Here is a 21,571-nt window from a genome sequence, read left to right on the forward strand (position 1 = left end):
CTGCGTAGATTCAAGGGACGAAGAGGAAACAACAGGTTAGAAGTTCGCATACAGTGTAAGTCGAAAGCCACCGCCTTATGTTTGACTCGAAAGCGCCGGTCACGTGGATAAAATGATCTTCCCGTGCAAGTCATTAACTCCTGATGCTGTCAGGGGGAGGAAAAGACTACAAAGGTGCTTTGGTAATGAGGCAGGAAGGAAGTTTTATTCATTTTTAGTTTCTCTTTTTTTTTTTTGTTTAAATGTGTGGAGTTAAAACTATCTGAGGGAAATCATTAAAAAGCAGCACTTGTTAATTCGTTGTTTTGTTTTTCCAATCTATTCCCGGTCTTCTTCGGGCAGGTTTTCAAAATCTATTGAACTCCAAATTCAAGACGACAACACGAGGTCGGTAGATCGTTCCCACCGTACATTTTCGGGAACTACTTTCTTTCCAGACTTTCAGGTGGAAACGGAGCTCCTGTCTGTTGGAATAATTTACCAAATCATGTTGTGAATTCTTCATCTGAAAATCATTTCAGAAATTAACTCTAGTCATGTTGTTGGATCAGTTAAATTAGGCAATGCAGCTGAACTAATTATTGTATTTCATTTGTGTTGGTATTTTGTCAGCTCATTTGAGTATTGTTTCTTAGCATTGTTTCCTTATTTTACATTTACTTTTTTTGTTTATTTTGTTTTTTGAGTGTTCTATGCACCTGTTTCTTAGGTGCATAGAACACTCAAAAAACAAAATAAACATTAATTGATTAGTTAACGATTAACTGAAAATTAATTGAGATTGATTTGATTCATCTTTACTATCTTTATCTAATTCCCCTACCGTGGGATCAATACAGTCTATTTTACCTTCCCTTGACTTTTTAGGTTGCGTTGTCTGATTATTTTACCTGATTATATCTTAAAAATTGTTAAATAGCAAAAAAAATGTAGTTTTAGATTTGTTTTTTTGGTGAGATTTTTATTCTCTCCTTTTCTGTGCCACTAACTAAATGCTCGGCCATCCTCCTGCAGGCATCACTGACACTTTGTGACATGGGGCAAAAGATAACCTGCCTTATTTTCTGACATTTTAAGTGTCCTTATTCACTGATCACATCCCCTACCAGCCGCACACAATCCCCATTGCTGTTTTGCCCCACTGGCGGCAGCTTTCTCAGACACACTGGGTGGATTAACGTGTCCGACCCGGCGCAATCAATCGACGTCTTTGTAGCATCAGCATGTGCAAGGCTTATTGATGGACCAACTTATAGCGTGTGTGTGTGTGTGTGTTTGTGTGTGTGTTGGAGCAATTTCAACTGCGCAATTGAGCCGCATGTGACACATTCAGCAGTGGCAAAGCGAATAATCCTGCAGTTCGGTGTTGACCTCTACCAGATCCCTCCACCCATCCAACCCCCCATTGGAAGAGACCTTTTGTTTTTTTTTCCCTTTCTATTTTTTTTTTTGTCAAGTTCATTTTCTTCTCATTAATGTTCAATTAACCCGCAAAGAGAGAAGTGATATCGTCACCGTAGGGAGGGGCGTTGAGTGGAGAGGCGGAGTAGCGGAGCGGCACTTCAGTTTGGACTAAAACTTGATCTTTCCAGTAGTTTTTGGCAAAATAGGTGATTTTTTTTTTTTTTCCAGTTACCAGGAAATATTCCACTAACAGCCAATTCATTCAATATGAAGAGTGATTTGAGTGCTGACAACAGCACATATTAAAAATGATAAAAAATAAAATAATTTTCTGATCCAGAGTTTTATATATTGAAACCGTAAGAGACTTTCCTAATATATATACATATATTATAATGTATACTGCGATTTTCACCATGAAAACCCCAACCCACATTTAGCGACATAATCTGCTGTTTATTTATTCATGGATTTTTTTTTTTGTCTCGATATCTTCTGTCTTCTGCCTTTCTATTCATACTCATGTTGAAAGACATTTCCTTTTTTTTTTTGACATTATAACTTACGCTACTTTGACAAATGAATTTCCCCAATGGGGATCAATAAAGTTTATCTTATCATAACAGTTAGCAAATGATGATTTAGCTGGTAGCTAATTGGGCAGGAAATAGCATACTTGGTATCCAGTTAGTCGATTTGAAAAGCTCTAAAAGGGAGAGCTGGATGTCTCCATGGAACAACAGGGAGAGATTTATTGTGGGTTAAAATACGAATTTAGGGAACGTTATGCAAAGTGTAATAACCGTTTGTTTTCCTGCGAGAGGCGCTTTCAGCCTGGGACATGATTAATATCTCCCGCGTCTTATTGTGAACTGTAGAGTCAGGCATCAGACACCACAATTCATAAAATTGCTTAATTACAATAGGCGTGTAATCCAGATTTTCATATTCCTAAATAAGACTCCGTACATGCATTAAAAATATTGTCATTTGGGGTATCGCGTTTTGTTTTTTTTCCCCACCAGGATAAGGACATAATGACTTCATTTGGAAATAATTAAAATCGCCGCCCACTCTCCTTATTGGCACATTTACAACAGCGCTTAAATGTAAAGTGACAAGCGGCCGACTGGGACGGCGGCAAACAGAAAAACAAGCCGGTGAACAGGAGCTTAAATAAAATGGACCCACGTTGAAGCTAAAGGGGGGGCTGGGATGTCACCGCAGTATGAATAGGAAGTCAAATTCAATTAATATCATGAATAAGCAATTTATTAACATGTCGACATATGATAACGCTGCAAATGCTTGTAAGCGTAGTTTTTCTTCCTCTCGTTTGAAGTTTAATTTTTGTCCATCAGAGTTTCAACTGTGGTAGCAGGAGGAAAAACAAAGCACCTTGCATCGGTGTAAATGTGTGTGTGTGTGTGTGTGTGTGTGTGTGTGTGAATGGGTACTATTTTGTGTAAAGAGCTTTTTTTTTGTTTTGTCTTGTTTTTTTCCAATCCTCTGGATGGAGCACATCTTAGCTTTGACATTGACTTTCAAATTGAGATCAATCATGTTCTTGACACCCAACGACCCACCCGACACCCGACGCCGATACCGACCGCCGCAATCTCACTATTTGTTGCACGAGCAGAGCGCCGCCACAGAAATTCCCATATGGCCGCTTTTACCCGCATTGAATTATGCAATTCACGGCAGCACTTTTTTTTTTTTTTTTTCACTGCGCTGGGATTTACAGCCAGTCTCAATTCAAGTCGTAACTCAGGAAATTAGAAATTAATAATTAAAATCATCATATATATATATATATATATATATATATATATATAATTTATTTCTTTAATTTCTGACATTATGCATTGAATTAAATGAGCTTCCCCTCCCTGCCAGGATTAAATTTCGGCTTATTGTTAAATCCTGCAACCTGCCTCTTTGAAAAGACTCTCCTAAAAAGAGATAAATCCGAATCCTCTTAATGATACCGCTTTTTAGATTGTTCCTCACACGCCTAATGATCCCGCTGTCGATATACTATTTGTTACTTGAAAAATCCCAATTATTCAGACAGTAATAGCGTTATTAAAGGACGGCGATTAACTTTGCGTCGCATCAGTTTGTTTGAAAAGTTGAATAAAAACTCAATAAGATGAGATATGTAAAGTTACTCGCATCGGCTGTTTGATATTCTGACTTCTGCAGTGACAGTGTGGCAGAATAAGAATTACAAAAGTAAAACCGTGGCCTCAATCAGTGGCTTTGGACCCTTTAAAAGCCACAAAAAAAGCGGCTGTCGCTCAAATATCCGCTATATTTAGTGTGTGAGAGAAAACATAGATGTATTTGAGAAAATGTTCCCCCTCAGCACAAAAGGGTTTTCAGCCAGTTCGTCTGGTCGGTAATTGGAAAATAACAAAAAAAAAAAAAGAGCTTGTGACTTAGTTTTTCCCTGCTTCTGTTTTCTGTATTTTATCGCATTTTTTTAATCACTAGCGTGCATCGTCAGACCGCTAGATGGACGGATCGCTGCTTGAAATACAACCGTCACTGACTTTTCCTATTAACCCTCAGGAAACAACATACTGCACTATTTAATGAAGTAATAATGCAGGCTTTTCAAAACAAAAGCACCCCATTTGAAGGTAGTTGTTACATAATGTTGCCTCGAACGCGATTGTGTATTTTTTTTTTTTTTTATTTATTTTTTTTTTGTTTTGTTTTTTGAGACGCTGCAGCCTTGAAGGAACTAAAGTACCGCGGATACTCCGCTAAAATCCGTCTCGACAGTGGTGTCACCGAAGGACGCAGACGTGTGAACGGATTGGACGGCGGTTTCCGAAATGAAGCGTTAAATAACGTAGAAATCAACTAATGCGACATCGGGGACAAGTGACAAGTGACAAGTGACATTCAAATCCAACAAAATGTTGCTACAGAACGGACATAAAGTTCGTTCATCCGTAATCTACCGTTTATCCTGCGGTTACGGTCGCAAGGGCGCCGAAGCCTATCTCGGCCGTCATTGGCCGAGAAGCAGGTCTGTAGATCACAGGGTCACAAATAGAGACGACCGTTGGACGAACCTCCTGCGTGGATTGCGCGAGGAACATGGAGGAAACCCATGCAGACACGTGGAGAACACGGAGACTCCACACGGAAAGGCCCGCCTGTCGGAGACCTTCTCGCACCGACCGCTGCGGAAAATTCAGACTTATGCAGGAATCGCCTGGCGGTCCTGGAATTATTCAAACTGTCAGGTCACCGAAGGGCAGGAGGACTTGAAGTCGGCAGATAAGTCGCCCCACCCATCCCATCCGGCGTTCACCGCCACCTTTTTAGCGAGCTCTGATGTATTCCCCGTGCACGGATCATTATAGTCGGAGTACTTCTATCTGGAGTGGTGCATCTGCTGCGTGTCGGCTGCCCGGGCAACCGCGCCATGTCGCGTCTTATTTGGCGACTTATCAGGGTGCTTCTCATACTCCCACATCCCCGGCAGCGCTGTTTACCGATAAAGGACTCCTTCAAGTTCAAAGCACGTCCGAAAAAAACCACGGGCGACACTCTTCTCGCCGCCGTCAGGTCCTCCCTCCTCCGAGTACGTTGGAAATCAGGCGCCGGTCGCTCGCAAGAAGTGGGAGGAGGGGGGGCGGCTTTGAATGGCAAATGAGAATCCCATATAGCATTCTGGTTGTGTCCGTACGCCTTGTTTTTCAACTTTCTTCCTTCATATCTAGAGTCTCTCTAGTGACCAAAGGAGCGCCGATGATCAAGCGAACGTCGGTCTCTTCAGCGGTCCGAGCCTTCGCCTTGCGTGTGAGAATTAATCATTCGAGATCTTGAGAAAGGACAATCGAAGACGAAACAAAAAGAGACCTGCATCTGGAGTTACTCAACCCACTCGAGGCCTCGGCCCGTCCCAGGCTACTCCTGGCAGAACTCACAGTTGGTTAATAAAACGGCAAAACGGGGGGGGGGGGGGGTCATAAATAGGGGCGGCGTTCCGCCCCCGGGGGGACGAAGGATGCCGACTGGTGGAAGCGAAGGTTGGGAAGCTTATAAAACGCAGACCATCTGAGAGAAGCCAAGCGTTTGAAGTAAAGGAGCAGCAATCTCCTCGCCTTTCAGATACTGCCGCCGTCCCTCCTGGGTGAATCCGCTAAAGCCAAACAATTACAGAGAAGAGGTTCAGCAGCCGACGCTCTGAGCCCGGGAGTATTTGTTGCCTTTGCATTTTCAGGAGGACTCAATCCCGGGGACTGGATTTGACCCCAGTCAGATTGAGACTCTACAGAGACTAATTTTGTTTGGTATGCACGGAGGCGACCGCGCAGTAAAACGATGCTTTTAATTCGGCGGTCTTCCCCCCGACTCCGGGTTGCGGTTTGATGGCTTTTTTTGATTGTTTTGAATGGCCAAAAAAACCACCTCCGTGTCGATCGGTGCCGTCGATCGCCCCGAATGGTTTGACGGCAGGGGGCCGGAGAGTGGCGCCGGAAAAATCAGTCACGAGGCTGCGCGCTAATTGACGTGCACAAAGCTTATCCGTGACCCTGGAAAAATGCTGCTGGCTTCACTTTCTGGATGCATGAGAACTCTCGGCGCTCCCGAGATTGAACTGTATTTTCTACCCGTGTAGTGTTGAAGGAAGGAAGAAAACAATGTATAAATGAGAGATTTGTGGTCAATCTTGGCCAAATAGGTTGGCATGTACCTTCTGGTTAGTTAGTGTGAGAGGAGAGGATGCAGAGAATAGATTTAGATGGAGGAAGACGAGTCCCTGTGACGACCCCTGAAAAGATCGGCCGAAAGAAAAAGAAGAAGAAGAAACTGAGAATGAAAATCTTTTCCTCGTCGGTCAAAAGTTAGCAGGTAAGAGATGCGAGATTCTTTGGCAAGAATCTGAGTGTCTTGCATAACCCGGCTATTTCGGAGTTGGGCTAGCTCTTCCTTCGCCGCCAGAGTGAAAGAGAGAAAGGTTCGAGGCCGGCAGCCCGATTGATATCGGGATACGTGACGGTCCTGGCCAACGAAACCCGCTTCCATTCCACTGCAGGGGAGTTGAGCAGCATAACTGCGCAGTTTGAGCTAAAATCCCATGAATCAAATCCTCCCCGAGACCAAAAGGTCATGTAAGAAATATCAAACGTTAGCGTACAGAATTTCACTTCAATTTCGATTTTGTTTCCGCGACGTGAAAGGGTGAGTCTCGGTCCGCCCGCGCCTCCGCAGACGACCTCCTCGTTCGCCTGGGCGTCTGCGCCGGATTCCCGCGAGTGTCGACGAAAACAGCGCCGAGTTCAGAATCAAAGCGTCCGCGTCGGCTTTGAGGATGGCGCCGCACCTTGCAGGGGAGGGGAGTGGCTCGCTTTTGATTTCCAATTTTGACGGACTTTTCTAGAAGGATCGTAGCCGCCGAGGGGCTTCCATTTGGAATTCAGATCAGGTGACAGACTGGTATTTTTCACCCGCATTATACAAAGACAGTCCCTGCTCTGACATTTTCTCTGAATAAGGGAAGAGGGGGGGGGGAAGCAGCTTGGGGGGGGGTGTCTGACAGAACGCTGGATTTGATTGGACTAAAAAATAAACAAACAGGAAAAACGGGGGCAGCCTCAAAGAAACAGCAGCGCAGACACTTTCTGACTCAGCAACCGGAGCAAAGCAATGCCGCTTTCAAGTCTGGAGGCCGGTATTCAACCGACACGGTTTTAACAGGAGGTATAGAAGGACGAACGCAAGAACGCTCGTTTTTGACTTCGTCTCGTTTCCGCCTCCATGGTGAGGTGAGACTCGTCACCGCGGCGACCAGCAGCCGTTCGCCTCCGACAGGCATGCTTTCGCAGAGAGGCTCCTCGGAGAGCTCGCTCATCCCCTCGCTGGAGATCCAGCTCCGCCAGAAGCGAGACGATCATCGGTTTTCATAGATTCCCACTTTGTTGCCGGCGTGTTCTTACATAGATGCAGATCGAGAAGCGGTACTTAGGGTCAACAGTCCAGAGCAACGGAGAATGTGGAAAAGAGGTGAAGAGGTCCAAGCAGGTTGGAACCGGTGGAGAAAAGTGTCAGGGGTTCTATGTGATAGAAGACTATCGGACAGAGTAAAAGGAAAGGTGTACAAGACAGTGGTGAGACCAGCGATGATGTATGGACTAGAAACTGTTACAATGACTGAAAGACAGCAGGCAGAACTAGAGGTCGCAGAGATGAAGATGTTGAGGTTCTCTTTGGGAGTGACCAGGATGGATAGGATCAGGAATGAGTCCATCAGAGGAACAGCACATGTTAGATGTTTTTGAGAGAAGGTCAGAGAAGCCAGACTGAGATGGTTGGGTCATGGACAGAGGAGGGATAGTGAATATATTGGTAGACGGATGCTGGAATTGGAGCTGCCAGGCAAGAGGTCTCGAGGAAGACCAAAGAGAAGATTTATGGACGTAGTGAGAGAGGATATGAAGGTAGTTGGTGTGAGAGAGGAGGATACAGAGAACAGGGTTAGATGGAGAAAGTTGACTCGTTGTGGCGACCCCTGATGGGAAAAGCCAAAATAAGAAGCAGAACTTACATAGATGCGTTCGACCGTCACCACGACTTAGTCAGACTCCTGCGTTACCTTTCTCCAAGTGCGGTAAAGAGCCCTGGGTGTTTATCTGGAAAAGGGTTGGTATTCGCCGTTGCTTAAAGTTGCGGCTGATTGGCTTTCATTTTAGAATTAGCAGAAGACGCGGGGGAAAAAAGTGTTTCCATGACAAATTAATTGAGTCAAGTTCACATTCAGGTCATGTCTGTAACCTAAATATGCAGCGTATCCCAGTTTTGCATCGCAGACACTGAGCTAATGAGTGTTTGCGGCCAAAAAAGAAAAAACCTCCTTTACTGAAAATGGTTGTGCTCCCTTATGTGTGTGTGTGTGTGTATATGTGTGTGCGTGTTTGTAGGTGGTATTCCTGTAATTGGAGTCGACTTGTGTGTAAATTGAGGGGGAGTCCAGACGCTGGTGCCCCACGAAAGAGGACCCAACCGCGGCGTGACCCCAATCTCACAAATGTTCTGGACGTCGTCCAAATGAGAGGCAGTTGAACTGCCCACTGCCCCCCAAATAATCACCATTATATATTAAACACCAACGCTTACACTAACACTCTCATTCATTAGGCTAATTCATGCATTATTTGTGCTCATTTTATTTTCTCAAATAACCGAAGGGCTTTTAATTAAAAAAAAAAAAAAAAAAAAAAAAAAACACCCATTGGAAACGGAGAGGCTAACCGAGCCCATTCGAAGTCCCATGGAGGACAACAATGCGACGTTACGACGCAGATATTCGGTTTCAAAATAACAATATCTTACCATCCCCTATTTGCAAAGCACCATTTTGTTGTTTACAAATACTAAAGAGTTGCGCTTCCTGTCTGGGTTGCTGTGCAGCAGCTCCAATGGAGGCTGACAGCAAAACTGACGGACAGGCATGGTCATAGCGCTGTTATTAAATAGGCAGTTGCCTGGGGCGAGGGGCCGGGGGCAGCCCCGATGTGATGGGTGGTTCTCGCAGCACACACACACACACACACACACACACCCTGTTTAAAGTCATATTAGAGGCTAAATATGGGCAGTTAAGGAACTGGCCGCTGCACAGTTATGAGTTGCGTGCCTGTCGGCCGGCAGGTGGGAAGCGGCGACTCGACAGCCAATCAGCAACACCGTTTGCGCGAACTCGGCGTCAAGGCCGCGGTGTCACGTCAAACCCTTTTTCCGAGGCCACGAAGAACCGTCGGAGTCGATACAGGAGAATTCAACTCTGTGGAATCTGGACGCATTCAGTCCCCCTGCAAATAAATCATTCATCATCCCTTCTAATCGGTCATATTGTCAACATTTCCCCCCCCTCAAATATATGTATATACATTACACATAGCTTTATATATTTTTACGTACCTTCAACATTATTTTTATTTATTAATTTTTGATCTTTATTGTTCTTTTTATTTTGATTTGATTATTCGTTAATTTTATTCCTATTTCTATATAAAGTTATCTCATTTCAACGAAAAACAATGTCCCCCTGGAGGGGGATCAATAAAGTATTCCGGTTCTAATTCTGATTCTGATATACGTATAACAATTTAAACAAATTTAGCCCTAAATCACTGACCGATGCTTCGTACTCTCCCTTGGACATTGATAGATTCTCTGGCTCCAAACACATTCATGGCAAAGTCGCCGATAGATTATAATTTTTATCTGAGGATGTGTTACCCCCTTTTGTATCTGGGTCAAAGTTACACAGTTGGAGGGTTAAAAAAGAAAATCACCCTTGCTTTCACTGGACTTCAAAGAATCCACTCGCCATCTGCATTTGAACCACACACACACACACACATGCGCGCACACACACACACACACACTTTTAGGGCGTCACTGCTCTGATATTCCTCATTAGACAGCGGCGCTGCACTTCCACATCAGACGTGGAGAAGTTCAGATCCGCACTTTTTACTGGCTCTATGTAGTAGTCTTGTAGTAGTAGTAGTAAAAAAAAATAGTAATCTTCACAAAGAAATGGAACAATTAATTCATTGTTTCCCTCATCCTGCACCTTGTGAGAGGCCGGGTTTATCGCGGTTGGGTCATCTGTCAATCAAACGGCCACGTAAATTCACACGGTCGTTCGTGCAAAAGACATTAGCGGATTGATATTGTTCGCCCCAGAAGTCTGAGGTGGTGATGTCGCTGCGAAGTTGACCTTTGACCTTTTTCTAACAGCCGCTGTTTTGTCACGCACGTCTGCGAGACGTGTGAAAAGTCAGAACGAAAGGATGATTTCGCGATGGAAAACGTCAGACTGGAACCCCCCCTTTACTCTCCCACCGTCATTTTTTTAACGCTTTTATCTGCTCCATTCATATATCCATCCCAACACACGGAAGAAGATTACGCTGAGCTCTGAACTTGTTCCGGAGCTTTCCGTGTCTCTTTACTAAATCCCCACCGAGGACGGAACAACACAAACACATCCTGAGGCGTGCTCGTGCTTGTGTTTGTGTATATATGTATATATGTCTGTGTGTGTGTGTGTGTGTGTCCCTTTATGACCTTCAGCCGCCTCATCCTTTCATCAAATTACGTTTACACCGTGGCCTTCTTTCAGATGCCGTGGATCATATTTTGCATGCATAGGATATTTGGTGAATGTGAGCCTGGAAAGAGGAGAGGTGTGTGTGTGTGTGTGTGTGTGTGTGTGTACATCCACGCTGCTCGCACAAGCGGAACCTGAGAGTCGAATGGCTTTTTAAAGTTAAATCTGCTCGAAATCCGGGCAAGCGCCGGGGCGGAGAATTTGTTGAAACACAAAGAAGTTGCAGCGGGACGGGAGGCCGAGGACTGGAATTGGACAGATGAGGGAGCAGGGAGGGCGGGCGATTCTGCGCGCCACGGGAGGCTGAATAACCACATGTTAATGAGAATCCCTATGTGTCGCTAACTTGACTTAACTTAACTTGAGCCTCTTTTTTCTCAGCTGGTCGCGGGAGTTGCCGCGACGGGAGTTACGTCTCCTCCCGAGAGTCAAGCGCTTGTTTCCGATCTCCGACCACGGACCCGTCGTCGTCGCTATCGGCTTTTCCGCCGATGTCTCTGAAACCCACACGTGCATTTGTGTCCGGGAACGACATTATTCCAGAGCCGGTTGAAAGGCCTCAGGAAGTGATGAAGGTATGATGTCATCTGTATCGTCGCAAAATTGACAATGCCAAAATGCCATTTTTTCTTTTAAGAAATCCATGTTTGAGCAAAACTGGAGATATGCCTTATTTAAAAAAAGAAAATCAAATTTTATAATTTTTAACTGAAAAACCACAGGCAGTTTCGAGTGGCTCAGTAAGCTGGCCACCTCCTAACCTGAGACGCACGTACGTAATTATATTCCCATTACACAGTGAGAAAAGATACTACATTCCTATTCATAAATTCCCTGTAATGAATTTAATCAGAGGACAATCACACGAGGATGCGTGGATGCAGCTCCACATGCAGCAGGCAAAGGGGCAGGTGGAGTTTTCAGGAAAAGCTACATCTGCCAAAATGTATATTTTAGCTGAATATTGTCTAGAGCAGGGGTGTTAAACTCATTTTGGTCCGGGGGCAACATTCGGCTTAATTTGATGTCAAGGGGCCGGACCGGTAAAATCATTACCTAAAAGTAACACCAAGTCTATATTTTGCCTTCGTTTTAGTGCAAAGGAGGTAAATGGGTAAATTATAATAATCTTTATCTGTAATGAAGTATTCCTCTAAAAATTACATGGTGAATTAATATGAAAAATGAATATTAAAAAAGAATTGATGAAATTGCACCCTAAAAACATGGTTGAGTTAAAAGAGAAAATGTTGTCACTGTGGGGAAATTTGCCACTCAAATTTAGTAGAAAATGGATTGTTAGCATGTAGAGGAGGAGGTGTAAGGCTAATGGTGGCTATTCTGGTTATTAAATCAATCTTTTTAATGTTGCCCGTTTTCGTTTTTGCAATCGTTTTTGTGTTTTTTATTGAAATAAAAAAAGAAAAGATCGTTTAAACAATGTCACTAGATGTTTTTTTTCATGAAAAAAAAAATTGTTTTCAAATTTTGAATCAAAAAAAACATTGCAAAGTCACTTCTTGTCACTGTGGGGAAATTTGACAGTAGAATTTATCAGAAAATGGATTGGTAGCATGTCTAAGAGGAGGTGTAATGTTTACAAGGCTAATGGTGGCTATTCTGGTTATAAAATCAATCTTTTTAATGTTGCCCCTTTTTTTGCGATCGTTTTTGTGTTATTTAGAAAAAAAAAAAATAAGAAAAGAACAGATTCTTTGAACAATGTCACAGACATTTTTTCCTGAAAAAAATCAATGTGTTTTCAAATTTGAAGCAAAAAAATACATTGCAATGTTACTTTTTCATTTTTTCCTTGCCCGTTTTTTTTTTTCTTTTTAAACCTATCGTATAAAACCCGCAGATGAACGTGAAAAAAAACGCACGCCACAAAATATTGTTCCGACGGCCGCAATCGGCCCGCGAGTCTGAAGCCCCCCGATCTAGAGGCGTGGTGACCACCTCTGAAGAAGCCAACGCTCCAAGCGGAGAAGCGTGAAACAAACATGGACCGCTACCAAAGAACTTCATGCAGCACCCAGAGAACAATCCAGCCACAGAACTTGGCAAACCAACACCAAAAAAAAAAACCTGACCGTCCGGCCGGAGAACCCAACAGCCTGAGCCCGATAAACCTGGCATCACATCTAGATAACTTTGCACCTCGCAGAAGGAGCTTTATGACTAAGTAAACAAGCCTTGAGCCCCGCTGGATGAAGAAGGTTAAGTTTGTCACTTGAGTCCCCGCTTGAGTTTGTTTGACGCTACCGACGTTTGCGACCATGACCGTCTCGCAAAACCATCGCTTTCCCGAGACACTTGAAATACCGAGCCAATTTCATTTTTTTACTTTTGAATCAAAAAAATGTGTCTGTTTTATATTTCTTTTTCCTTTCGGAAGTGAAACAATGTATTTTTTTCCACTCGACGAATAAAAAACCCGAAGCTCCTGTTTGACTCCAAACTGGACAAACACATTTGGGAGGTTTTCCATCTGATTCCGGACAGAAACACATCCCCTCCGTTGTTGGAGTCATAACCCGAGCCCGACCGGAACATCCCATAATACTGGTGGGGAAAACTTGATAAATCAAAATTCTGTGTAGAAGTTTTGATCGATGTTAATCCCCAGCAGGTGGAGAGCGTTGGGTTCAGCTGGTTGTTACAAGCTTGTTAAATGTACGCCGTGGCTTTTAAATTAAACCATTAAAACTGCTGAGGTTTTGCCTCCTCTGGCGGCACAGCGGTTACAAGAATGGTCAATAAAATAAATACTGACCAAGAAATCCAGCATAGATCGTTCCAGCCTGGTATGCACAACTATACAGCAGCCGTGCCCAACCCCCGGGTCGCGGACCGATACCGGTCTGTGGACCAATTGGTAGCGGGGCGCCCAAGAAATTATCAATTATTTCCATTGGATTTATCATCTGAGTCCAAAATAATTTTTATTTTGAAAAATAACCGGAATCTCTCGGTTACATCCTGAGCGCCAAAGAAATAGAAAAATGAGTAAAAAAAAACAGACGTCAGACGGGAAGTTTCTTTTCGAAGGGGAAAAGGTCTAGTGAAGAAACAGAAGAAGAGCATACGACTTCCAAGAAAAAGAAAGATTGTAACAGCCAATAGCAGGAGTTCTACTTGAAATGTGGATTTATCGTTAACAGGTGATTCCCACAGACGGAGCCGCTCTGCATAATATAGTGATCCCTCGCTTTAACGCGGTTTGCTTTTCACGATTTTGCTACTTCACGAATTTGCATTGTGTTCTGCATTCTGATTGGCTAAAAAGTCACTCCGCTTCTTCTCTACCTGTGCGTCAATAACGTCGCAGTTTAATATGTACACGTACGTAAAACAGCTTGCCAAATTTACATTACGTACGTGCAAATTCTCTCGCAATTTCGAGTTTCTCTAAAACCCATAATGTTGACAAAACGCTCTGGAGCGACCAAAGCACCTGCGGCAGGGTCCAAAAAGCAGCGGAAGATGCTATCTATCGCAGATAAAGTTAAACTTCTGGACATGCTAAGGGAAGGTAAAAGCTATGCGGCTGTAGGTCGGCATTACGGAATTAATGAATCTTCCGTCCGTTCCATAAAGAAGGAAGAAAAAAACATAAGGACGAAAGCAGCAATGTATAATAGAGCATTTAATTGTATAATAATTGCAAAAAAAATTAAGATTTCTACTTCACGGATTTTGCCTATCGCGGGTTCTTTTTGGAATGTAACCCCCGCGAAAAACAAGGGTATACTGTATGCGCAACGAGGCAATGAAGCCTTCATTATACTCACGTCATGTTGTTGGCGCAATGTTACGAGGAAGCTGCTAATAAAGTTGCATATGAGTACACAGTGGATTCACCTTTATTATTATAGTCGCAATATAAACAATCTCCATGTTCCCCCCCGGTCCGCAGTAAAATTGTCAAGTGTTGACCGGTCCGCGGGGATAGTAAGGTTGGGGATCACTGCTATACAGTAAACCGGTGTGTATTATTACGGAGGTAACGCTGTGCGGAGTCCACCCTGGGCTCAGGTTATATCGGCCCCCGCGATGATCGTTTATGATCGCAACGTACCAGGAAGTCAGGGGAAGGACCTTGACTTTTCGTTTATGGCCTTTTAATTTATGGACCGTTCAAGAAGTATGGCGCCGCCGCCGCCGCTCTGCTGAGAGGACCTGGCAGGGACAGGAGTTTCTCCCACCGCTAACCATCATTACATAATCTGACTGATGTCAGCCACTGTAGCGGGACGCCGTTGTCACAGTCGGCCCCAGGCGTACGTGAACTGCAACCCGCCGTGCCATTAAAATGCAACGCATGGCCAGACTCCCCCCCACCCGACCCGCCTCACCGCCACCGACTTCGGTCTTGCACACTTATGAAAGACAGCAAACAAAAACATTATCTCAGAGACAGACTTCCTTTCATTTTTTTTTTCTCTCTAGGTTTGAGCCAGCTCCGCTAACACCGCCGCCTACCCCTTCATGTCCTCGCCGGAGCCGAGTGCGCGACTAGACCGGCCTCGCACGCCAGCCCGGCGCCGCCGAACTCAGAGCGCTGCTGTCCCTCAACCTTAAGGTTTGTGCGATTCCAATAATCGGTCCAACCATCTTGACGCAGAGAGTCGTAGCTCCAGTGTTCCTAAAAGCAGGAGGTCTCCATCCGCTTACGGACGGGATTTGGAGGCGTTTCTTAAAATTCCACGAGCCGGAAACCGCGGACGCGCCGGCTGAGATTGATCCTGAAGCTCGGAGCTAAACATGTGTCATTCAGCTAAGCTTGTGCTAATGGTCTAAATCCAATTGCAACGCTCCGGATCTATTACAGCTTTCAGCACGAAACCAGCGCCTGTTTTTAATACACATATATATATATACGTGTCTTCTTTTTCGGCAACAGCTATATAAAGGAGAAACAGAATGTGCTGCTGCGGAGGAGGAGGAGGTTTTGACAGCCGACCCCCGTCAACAACACCCCTTGCAGGAGGTACCGTCTCCTAAACATGTCCGCAGGGTAGCTCGGCTCTGAGGGTGGAGGGCGGCTGTACGTGACAAGGTGGTGCTTTGCTGTAATCACATGCCAACTGTTGTATAATTAACAGACTTTTGGTGATCGATCATTCAATCAATCGCGTAATAGATCGATGGGGATGATTCAATAACCCTGAGCCGGAACATTTCTTTAGATTGTCACTGCGGTTTATGGTAATCGGGGCTCTCTATGTTCTCCATGTTCTCCCGCCTGGGTTCTCTTCGGGTCTAAAAATGGGATTGTTTGTCCGTTGACAAATTGTCAGTAGGTGTGAACGAGAGGGTGAATGATTGGACGTCTCTGTTTGTGGCCCTGTGATTGACAGGTGACCCGCCGGGGTTAAGCCCCGCCTCCTGGCCACATGTCAGCGGCAACTGCAGACTGGTGTTTTCCATAACGTTCTGATATTTTTCTCTTTTTTTTTCTTCGAAGTTGAATGATAGACTATCGCATTCTCTGAAATCACACACATTAATCAACAATGACAATAATCACTGCCCGCAGCCGTTCTATTTCCTGTGCGTTACTAAGGCCGTGCCTAATTTTACCTCCACCAACGCTGTTTTTTTATAGCTCTTTTTTATTTCCACTTCTTTCCTGCTGTTCTTTTCTGAAAGAGCAGGAAAAGAACATTGTGATTGTCGTCCTTATCAGACAAAGGATGTTTAACGGGATGCAATAAATTACTACCATGTGCAGGCCGGTCAGGTTCATCCGCAGCAGACTCTGTCATCCATGTCTTTATGAACCTGTCTTTGTGCACTGGTGCACAATCACGTTGGAAAAGGAAGAGTCCGCGTCCAAACTGTTCCCACAAAGTCGGGAGCGTGGAATTATCGCAAGCTTTCAGAGTTCCTTTCGCTGGAGCTAAGGGGCCAAGCCCAGCTCTTGAAAAACAACCCCTCCACCAAACGTCACACTCGGCACACTGCGGTCAAACAAGTAGCGTTCTCCTGGCGACCTCCAAATCCAGACTCGTCCATCAGATCGCCAGATGGAGAAGAGCGATTCGTCACTCCAGAGAACGCGTCTCCACTGCTCTAGAGTCCAGTGGCGTCGCGTTTTACTCCACCGCATCCGACGCTTTGCACTGCAGATGCTGATGTGTGACTCGGATATCTATTCTATGAAGCTCTCTGCGCGCTGCTCTTCAGCTAATCTGAAAGCAACTTGGACGTCTCTAGCGACCGAAGTTGGCAACATCTTTGCACGATGAGCCTCAGCATCCCCTCCGTCAGTTTACGCGACCTACCACATCGTGGCTGAGATGCTATCGTTCCAAACCGCGTCCATGTTCTCATAATCCATCTGACATGTGGCTTCCTATGACAGTTCCATGCTGGAATTCACCGAGCGCTAGAGAGCGACCCATTCTTTCACGGATGTTTGTAAAAACAGTCTGCATGCCGAGGTGCTTGATCTTATACACTCGTGGCCATGGAAGTGATTGGAACACCTGATTCCGATTATTTGGATAGGTGAGCGAATACTTCTGGCCGTATAGTATACGTATTGTTTTTCTTTTGAATTATTTCATGCAAATGACCGTAATTGAGTGGGAGGGTTAAGGAGTTGCTCTTTGCACAAACAGGTCCAGTAAAAGTACTCGGGGGCAAATGGAGAGGTAAATACCACACAAATACCACTAAGAGGCTCATTAGAACCGCGAGTTTCCCTCTCGAGCTGCTCCGCCGGACTCGTTGCCGCCGTAATGGACAAACTCCCTGGGTGTGAGGGAGGCACGGCAAATTTGAAAATGTCCATTGCTCAGAGAGACAGAAAAACGCCAATGGAATTTGTAAGGGTAAACATACGCTTTGATTTTAAAGGTCAAAAAACAAAAGGTTGGCCTAAAAAAGTAAACAAGTGGCTTTACATAGCTGTGATCGGAATTGCAGTATTTTCAAATGCCTGGCAAATTGATTATGCAGTTGGCGCTTGGGCTTCTTTTTTTGCTCCATTTTGCCTCGGTTCCGTCCATTTTGGTGCAAGAAAACAGCCGACCAGTGACCACAATGGTTTTTAAATTATCTGGTGATAGCGGCTTATGAATTCCACCAAGCACCCACTTCATATGAGTTCCAATGAATGCTAAACAGACCCTGCCTCAGAGTAGGACATAAGATTGTCTATGGTCCCTAAAAATATGGTCTACCAGTGCCAGAGAGGCTCAGGCGGTAGCGCGACAACTTTGCAGATGATGCATAATAGAGATGAAGAAGAAGGACGCGTTTACAGCGGTCGGCAATGATTCTGTCGGTCCACGAAACAAGCAGCGCTACGTTAGCCGCACAACATGATCTGAACTTGATGTTAGCATTAGCAGCTAGCTGAGTTTTGTGTTCGTCCAGAGAGTGGAAGCTCGCTACATTGGCGCGTTCTTTGGAGGTATTGGGAGGGAACTCTATTGTGGCAGTGAAGTGTTATGCAGTTAAACCCATGACCCGAGCGTAAAGTCAGCTTTCTAAATAATGTTATAATCACTTAACTGCAGCTAATCTGGCGAGAAATAGACAGGAGATGCTTTGGTCTGGAGCAGAGACAGGGTGACTGGATGTTTTTGTGAAATAGATAAGTAAAATGACGGCTGGTCAGACAGGAAAAATTTCAAAATTAGAAATCTTTAATTTCTGAAGCCTCATCTTGTGATCAACGGAGCACTGGGATATTACATTTCCTACATAAGTTTGCAATTTCCTCGGTGAGTCTGGCCAACGATAAGGTGATAAATTCCTCTTTGTTTTGTTTTCTTCCTCCCCCTGCTGTGGTAGAAAATGGGGAATCCATCCAACGGCGCCGCGCCGCTCCTTGTCCCTTTCCATTTCTATGCTGGACACAAACCTAAACATCGTAGATTTCACGGGCTTTTCCTCCTGATAAAAAGGCTGGCAGCATTTTTGCATTTTTTTTTCTTCTTTTTTTTCACCTCCGCCGTATTCGCTCAGAGGCAGAGTCCGTTTTTTTTAACGGAGCGGAAAAGAAAAACGAGCTAGCCGCAAGACAACCTACGCGCAACGTTAGCGCCAGGATGTGAAACCTGAAATAGACTGATTTAAAGTTGAGAAAAGTGAGCGATGCTGCAAAGTCATCACTCAACGGAATCCATCGTCACGGGAACAGATTTCCCCCGAAGGTCTTTTTGAGTGGAAAGAAATGTCGACCCCCTCCCTGCCGCTAGCACCACCAACTGGCTGCTCCCGCCCTTATTTAAAGAAGAGGCTCCATTAGCATTGATAGCCGCTTAGCCGGCGGCATCAGCTACCTGTTGTTTTTAAAAGCCCAATATGGGTCTGGATAAAAAATAAAAAGGAACGGATGGTCTTTTCAGATTCCGTCATGGTGGGTTATTGGCAGGAATGTGCTCCCCAGGAGAAATCCTCCGACTTTTTTTTTTTTTTTTTCCCTCTGTCAGGCGGTTCAACATCATCACGGTGGAGTGAAATCGACATGATTCCAATGAGTCACTCCTGAAAAATCAGGCTGCGGCTTCTCTGCAGTCAAATCTCGTAGCGAAATATCAATATATCTCCAATCCAATCCATCGTCGCCGTCATCCGTCTTCATATCGGAGAGACGCGAGCACTATTTCCTCTCATTTAGCAAAATCCATTTGAATCGGGCGGGAATAAATTGGCGCTTTGTCCAAACTTTAAATACGATAAAGCCGGGAAACGGTACGATACGTTAAATCGAAAAATCCGCAGAGGATTGCGGTGCATTCCAGAGGTCGTTGGGAAAGAGAAACCAAAGTATCGTCCGGAAAAAAACATGGATGAATATTTCCAAAATTAATTCCCTCCCAAAAAAGGTTTGAAAATCAAATGCATTTGAATTGGGTTGGGGGGGGACATCTAGAAAATCAAAATTCCTGAGTATCATCAGGATTAAGAGGTTCTTTTAAACTATTAGAACTAAAATATGAGTTAGAATACACTCTGGTCAAGAAACAGCACACACACACACACACACAAACACACACACACACTTGGCACAGAAAATGGATCCTATCCTTTTGTAATTCACTGACAGGCTGAGAGTTGGACGTCGGTTCAACACCACCCTGGAACCCCCCCGCCTTTTTTTATTCTATACAACAATCTCAATGTGTGTGTGTGTGTGTGTGTGTGTGTGTGTGTGTGTGTGTGTGTGTGTGTGTGTGTGTGTGTGTGTGTGTGTGTGTGTGTGTGTGTGAAGACTGAACAATCCCAATAACACTCACAGCCTCTTAAGGGAACGTGAGGTCAAGTCCCGGTGCAGCAGTTCACACCTGTGCATGAAGGCGTGTGAAAACCAGGGATATAAAATGCTAAATGTATCAACTAAACTGTATCTTAAAACACACACATAGTGCTGAAAATACAGTATATTTCTTTGCATTCAATCTGATCAAATACTACGATATTGATCCAAAAGTGATATAGAAAAAAAGCAATGTTGTGATTCGTTTGTTTGTTTTCCATAACATGGGTCACAGCAAGCGGTTCAAATCCAATCCCAATAATATTCCAAAAGGTTGTTGGACGGAATTGAATAAATGAGTTGATTTAAAAAATAAATAAACCCAACGGTCTATTATTTTCCCCAGAGCCAGTGATTTAATCTCCTGTAATTCTTCCCAATCTAAACATCTTCATGGGGGAAGGTGCGGGCTGCTCCGACTCCTATCGTTAGCGGGACTTAATCTGCTTTTCAAGGTTTTCCCTCCAACTCCATCTGCTGCACGAAACAATAATAACATAATTAGCAACACGAAAAAAAGAACAAAATAAATATAATAAAGAAAATAAAATTAAGAAATAAATATATAATAAAAAAAACGGTGATGCACCTTCTGCAAGCAGAGGAGTGGATGAAAACAAAAGTATAATCCCTGCGCTGCAAACGGTGTCACTCAAGGATTAGCGCACATCGGGCGGGACACACACACACACACACACACGCACACACACACGCACACACACACACACACACACGCACACACACACACACGCACACGCACACACACACTAAGTACCACGCTGACAGATTAAAAAACAACGACGACGCTCGACACTGTTTAACCGTGGGGTGACAGCGGGAGAATACGCACGCATATCAGTTGGATTGGTGTGAGATTAGGAGACAAATCGGTGTGTGTGACCTACGGGATTGAGAGCGTGCGTGAGGGTCGCACGGGTAGGGATGGTGAGTGTGTGTGTGCGTGTGTGTGCGGGGGGCGGAGGGGGGGGGGGGGGGGGGGTTGCTGATGGAGCTCCGGACCCGTAGACTTTCACAAATATCACGCAAAAGCAGTCATCCGCGGCGGGACTATTTTCTCTTACTTTACCTGTGAGTCCAGACGTCAATCATCCGGGGGAAATAATCCACGCAAGATTTGTAGAGAAGTGCCACACTTCTCAAAACCCAAAGATCACAAAAAAAAAGAGAGAAAAAAAATTAGGAGGAGATGGGTGGTGGAAGTGGGTGGGGTGGGGGGGGTCGCTCCAAGAACGGTGAAATCCAAAACGCGCGGCGTGGAAGTGGAGGTGGGGGGGGGGGGTACGATTTCTCGCGGGAGGACGCCCCACGGAGAAGTTTGCGCCCGAACGGCAGCCGGTGATAGTCCCGTCCGCTGAGCGGCGTCAGAGCAGAAGGAGGAGGAGGAGGAGGAGGCGGCGTGGGGGTTCAGCACCCGCGGCGTGGACAGCTCCGACGGCGACGGCGATCTCACCTCGGCCGCTCCTGGCTCTCTTGTGCGCCACCGAGGCAGGACGCAGCGGCCCCAACCCTCACCCAGCCGCTCCGGACCCGGAGGATTTACATACAATCATGCGGGAGGGGAGAGAGAGAGAGAGAGAGAGAGAGAGAGAGAAGAGGGAGGGATGGAGGGATGGAGGGATGGAGGAGGAGCCAATCCTGGATGTAGTAGTCGAGTCGAGTGGGGGGGTTTCTATCCAGAGCCGGTGGGAGGTGGGAGGGCAGTACTCTTCTTGTATTCGAGTACA

General features: G+C 45.0%; 1 protein-coding gene across 1 annotated transcript in view; it reads right to left on the reverse strand.

The window, feature by feature from the left end:
* fstl5 (follistatin-like 5) overlaps positions 1–21,370 on the reverse strand; it is a 164,293-nt gene extending 142,923 nt beyond the window's left edge. The window contains exon 1 of the mRNA XM_086158084.1: positions 20,914–21,370. Within this exon, the coding sequence (XP_086014210.1) occupies positions 20,914–20,936 (23 nt within the window). The 5' untranslated portion in view covers positions 20,937–21,370. The remainder of the gene's footprint in view (positions 1–20,913) is intronic.
* Between the last annotated feature and the right edge of the window lie 201 nt (positions 21,371–21,571).

This window comes from Fistularia commersonii, chromosome 13, assembly GCF_037954325.1.
Source record: "Fistularia commersonii isolate RoL2024-O1a breed Wild chromosome 13, RoL_Fcom_v1.0, whole genome shotgun sequence".
Classification (NCBI taxonomy): Eukaryota; Metazoa; Chordata; class Actinopteri; order Syngnathiformes; family Fistulariidae; genus Fistularia; species Fistularia commersonii.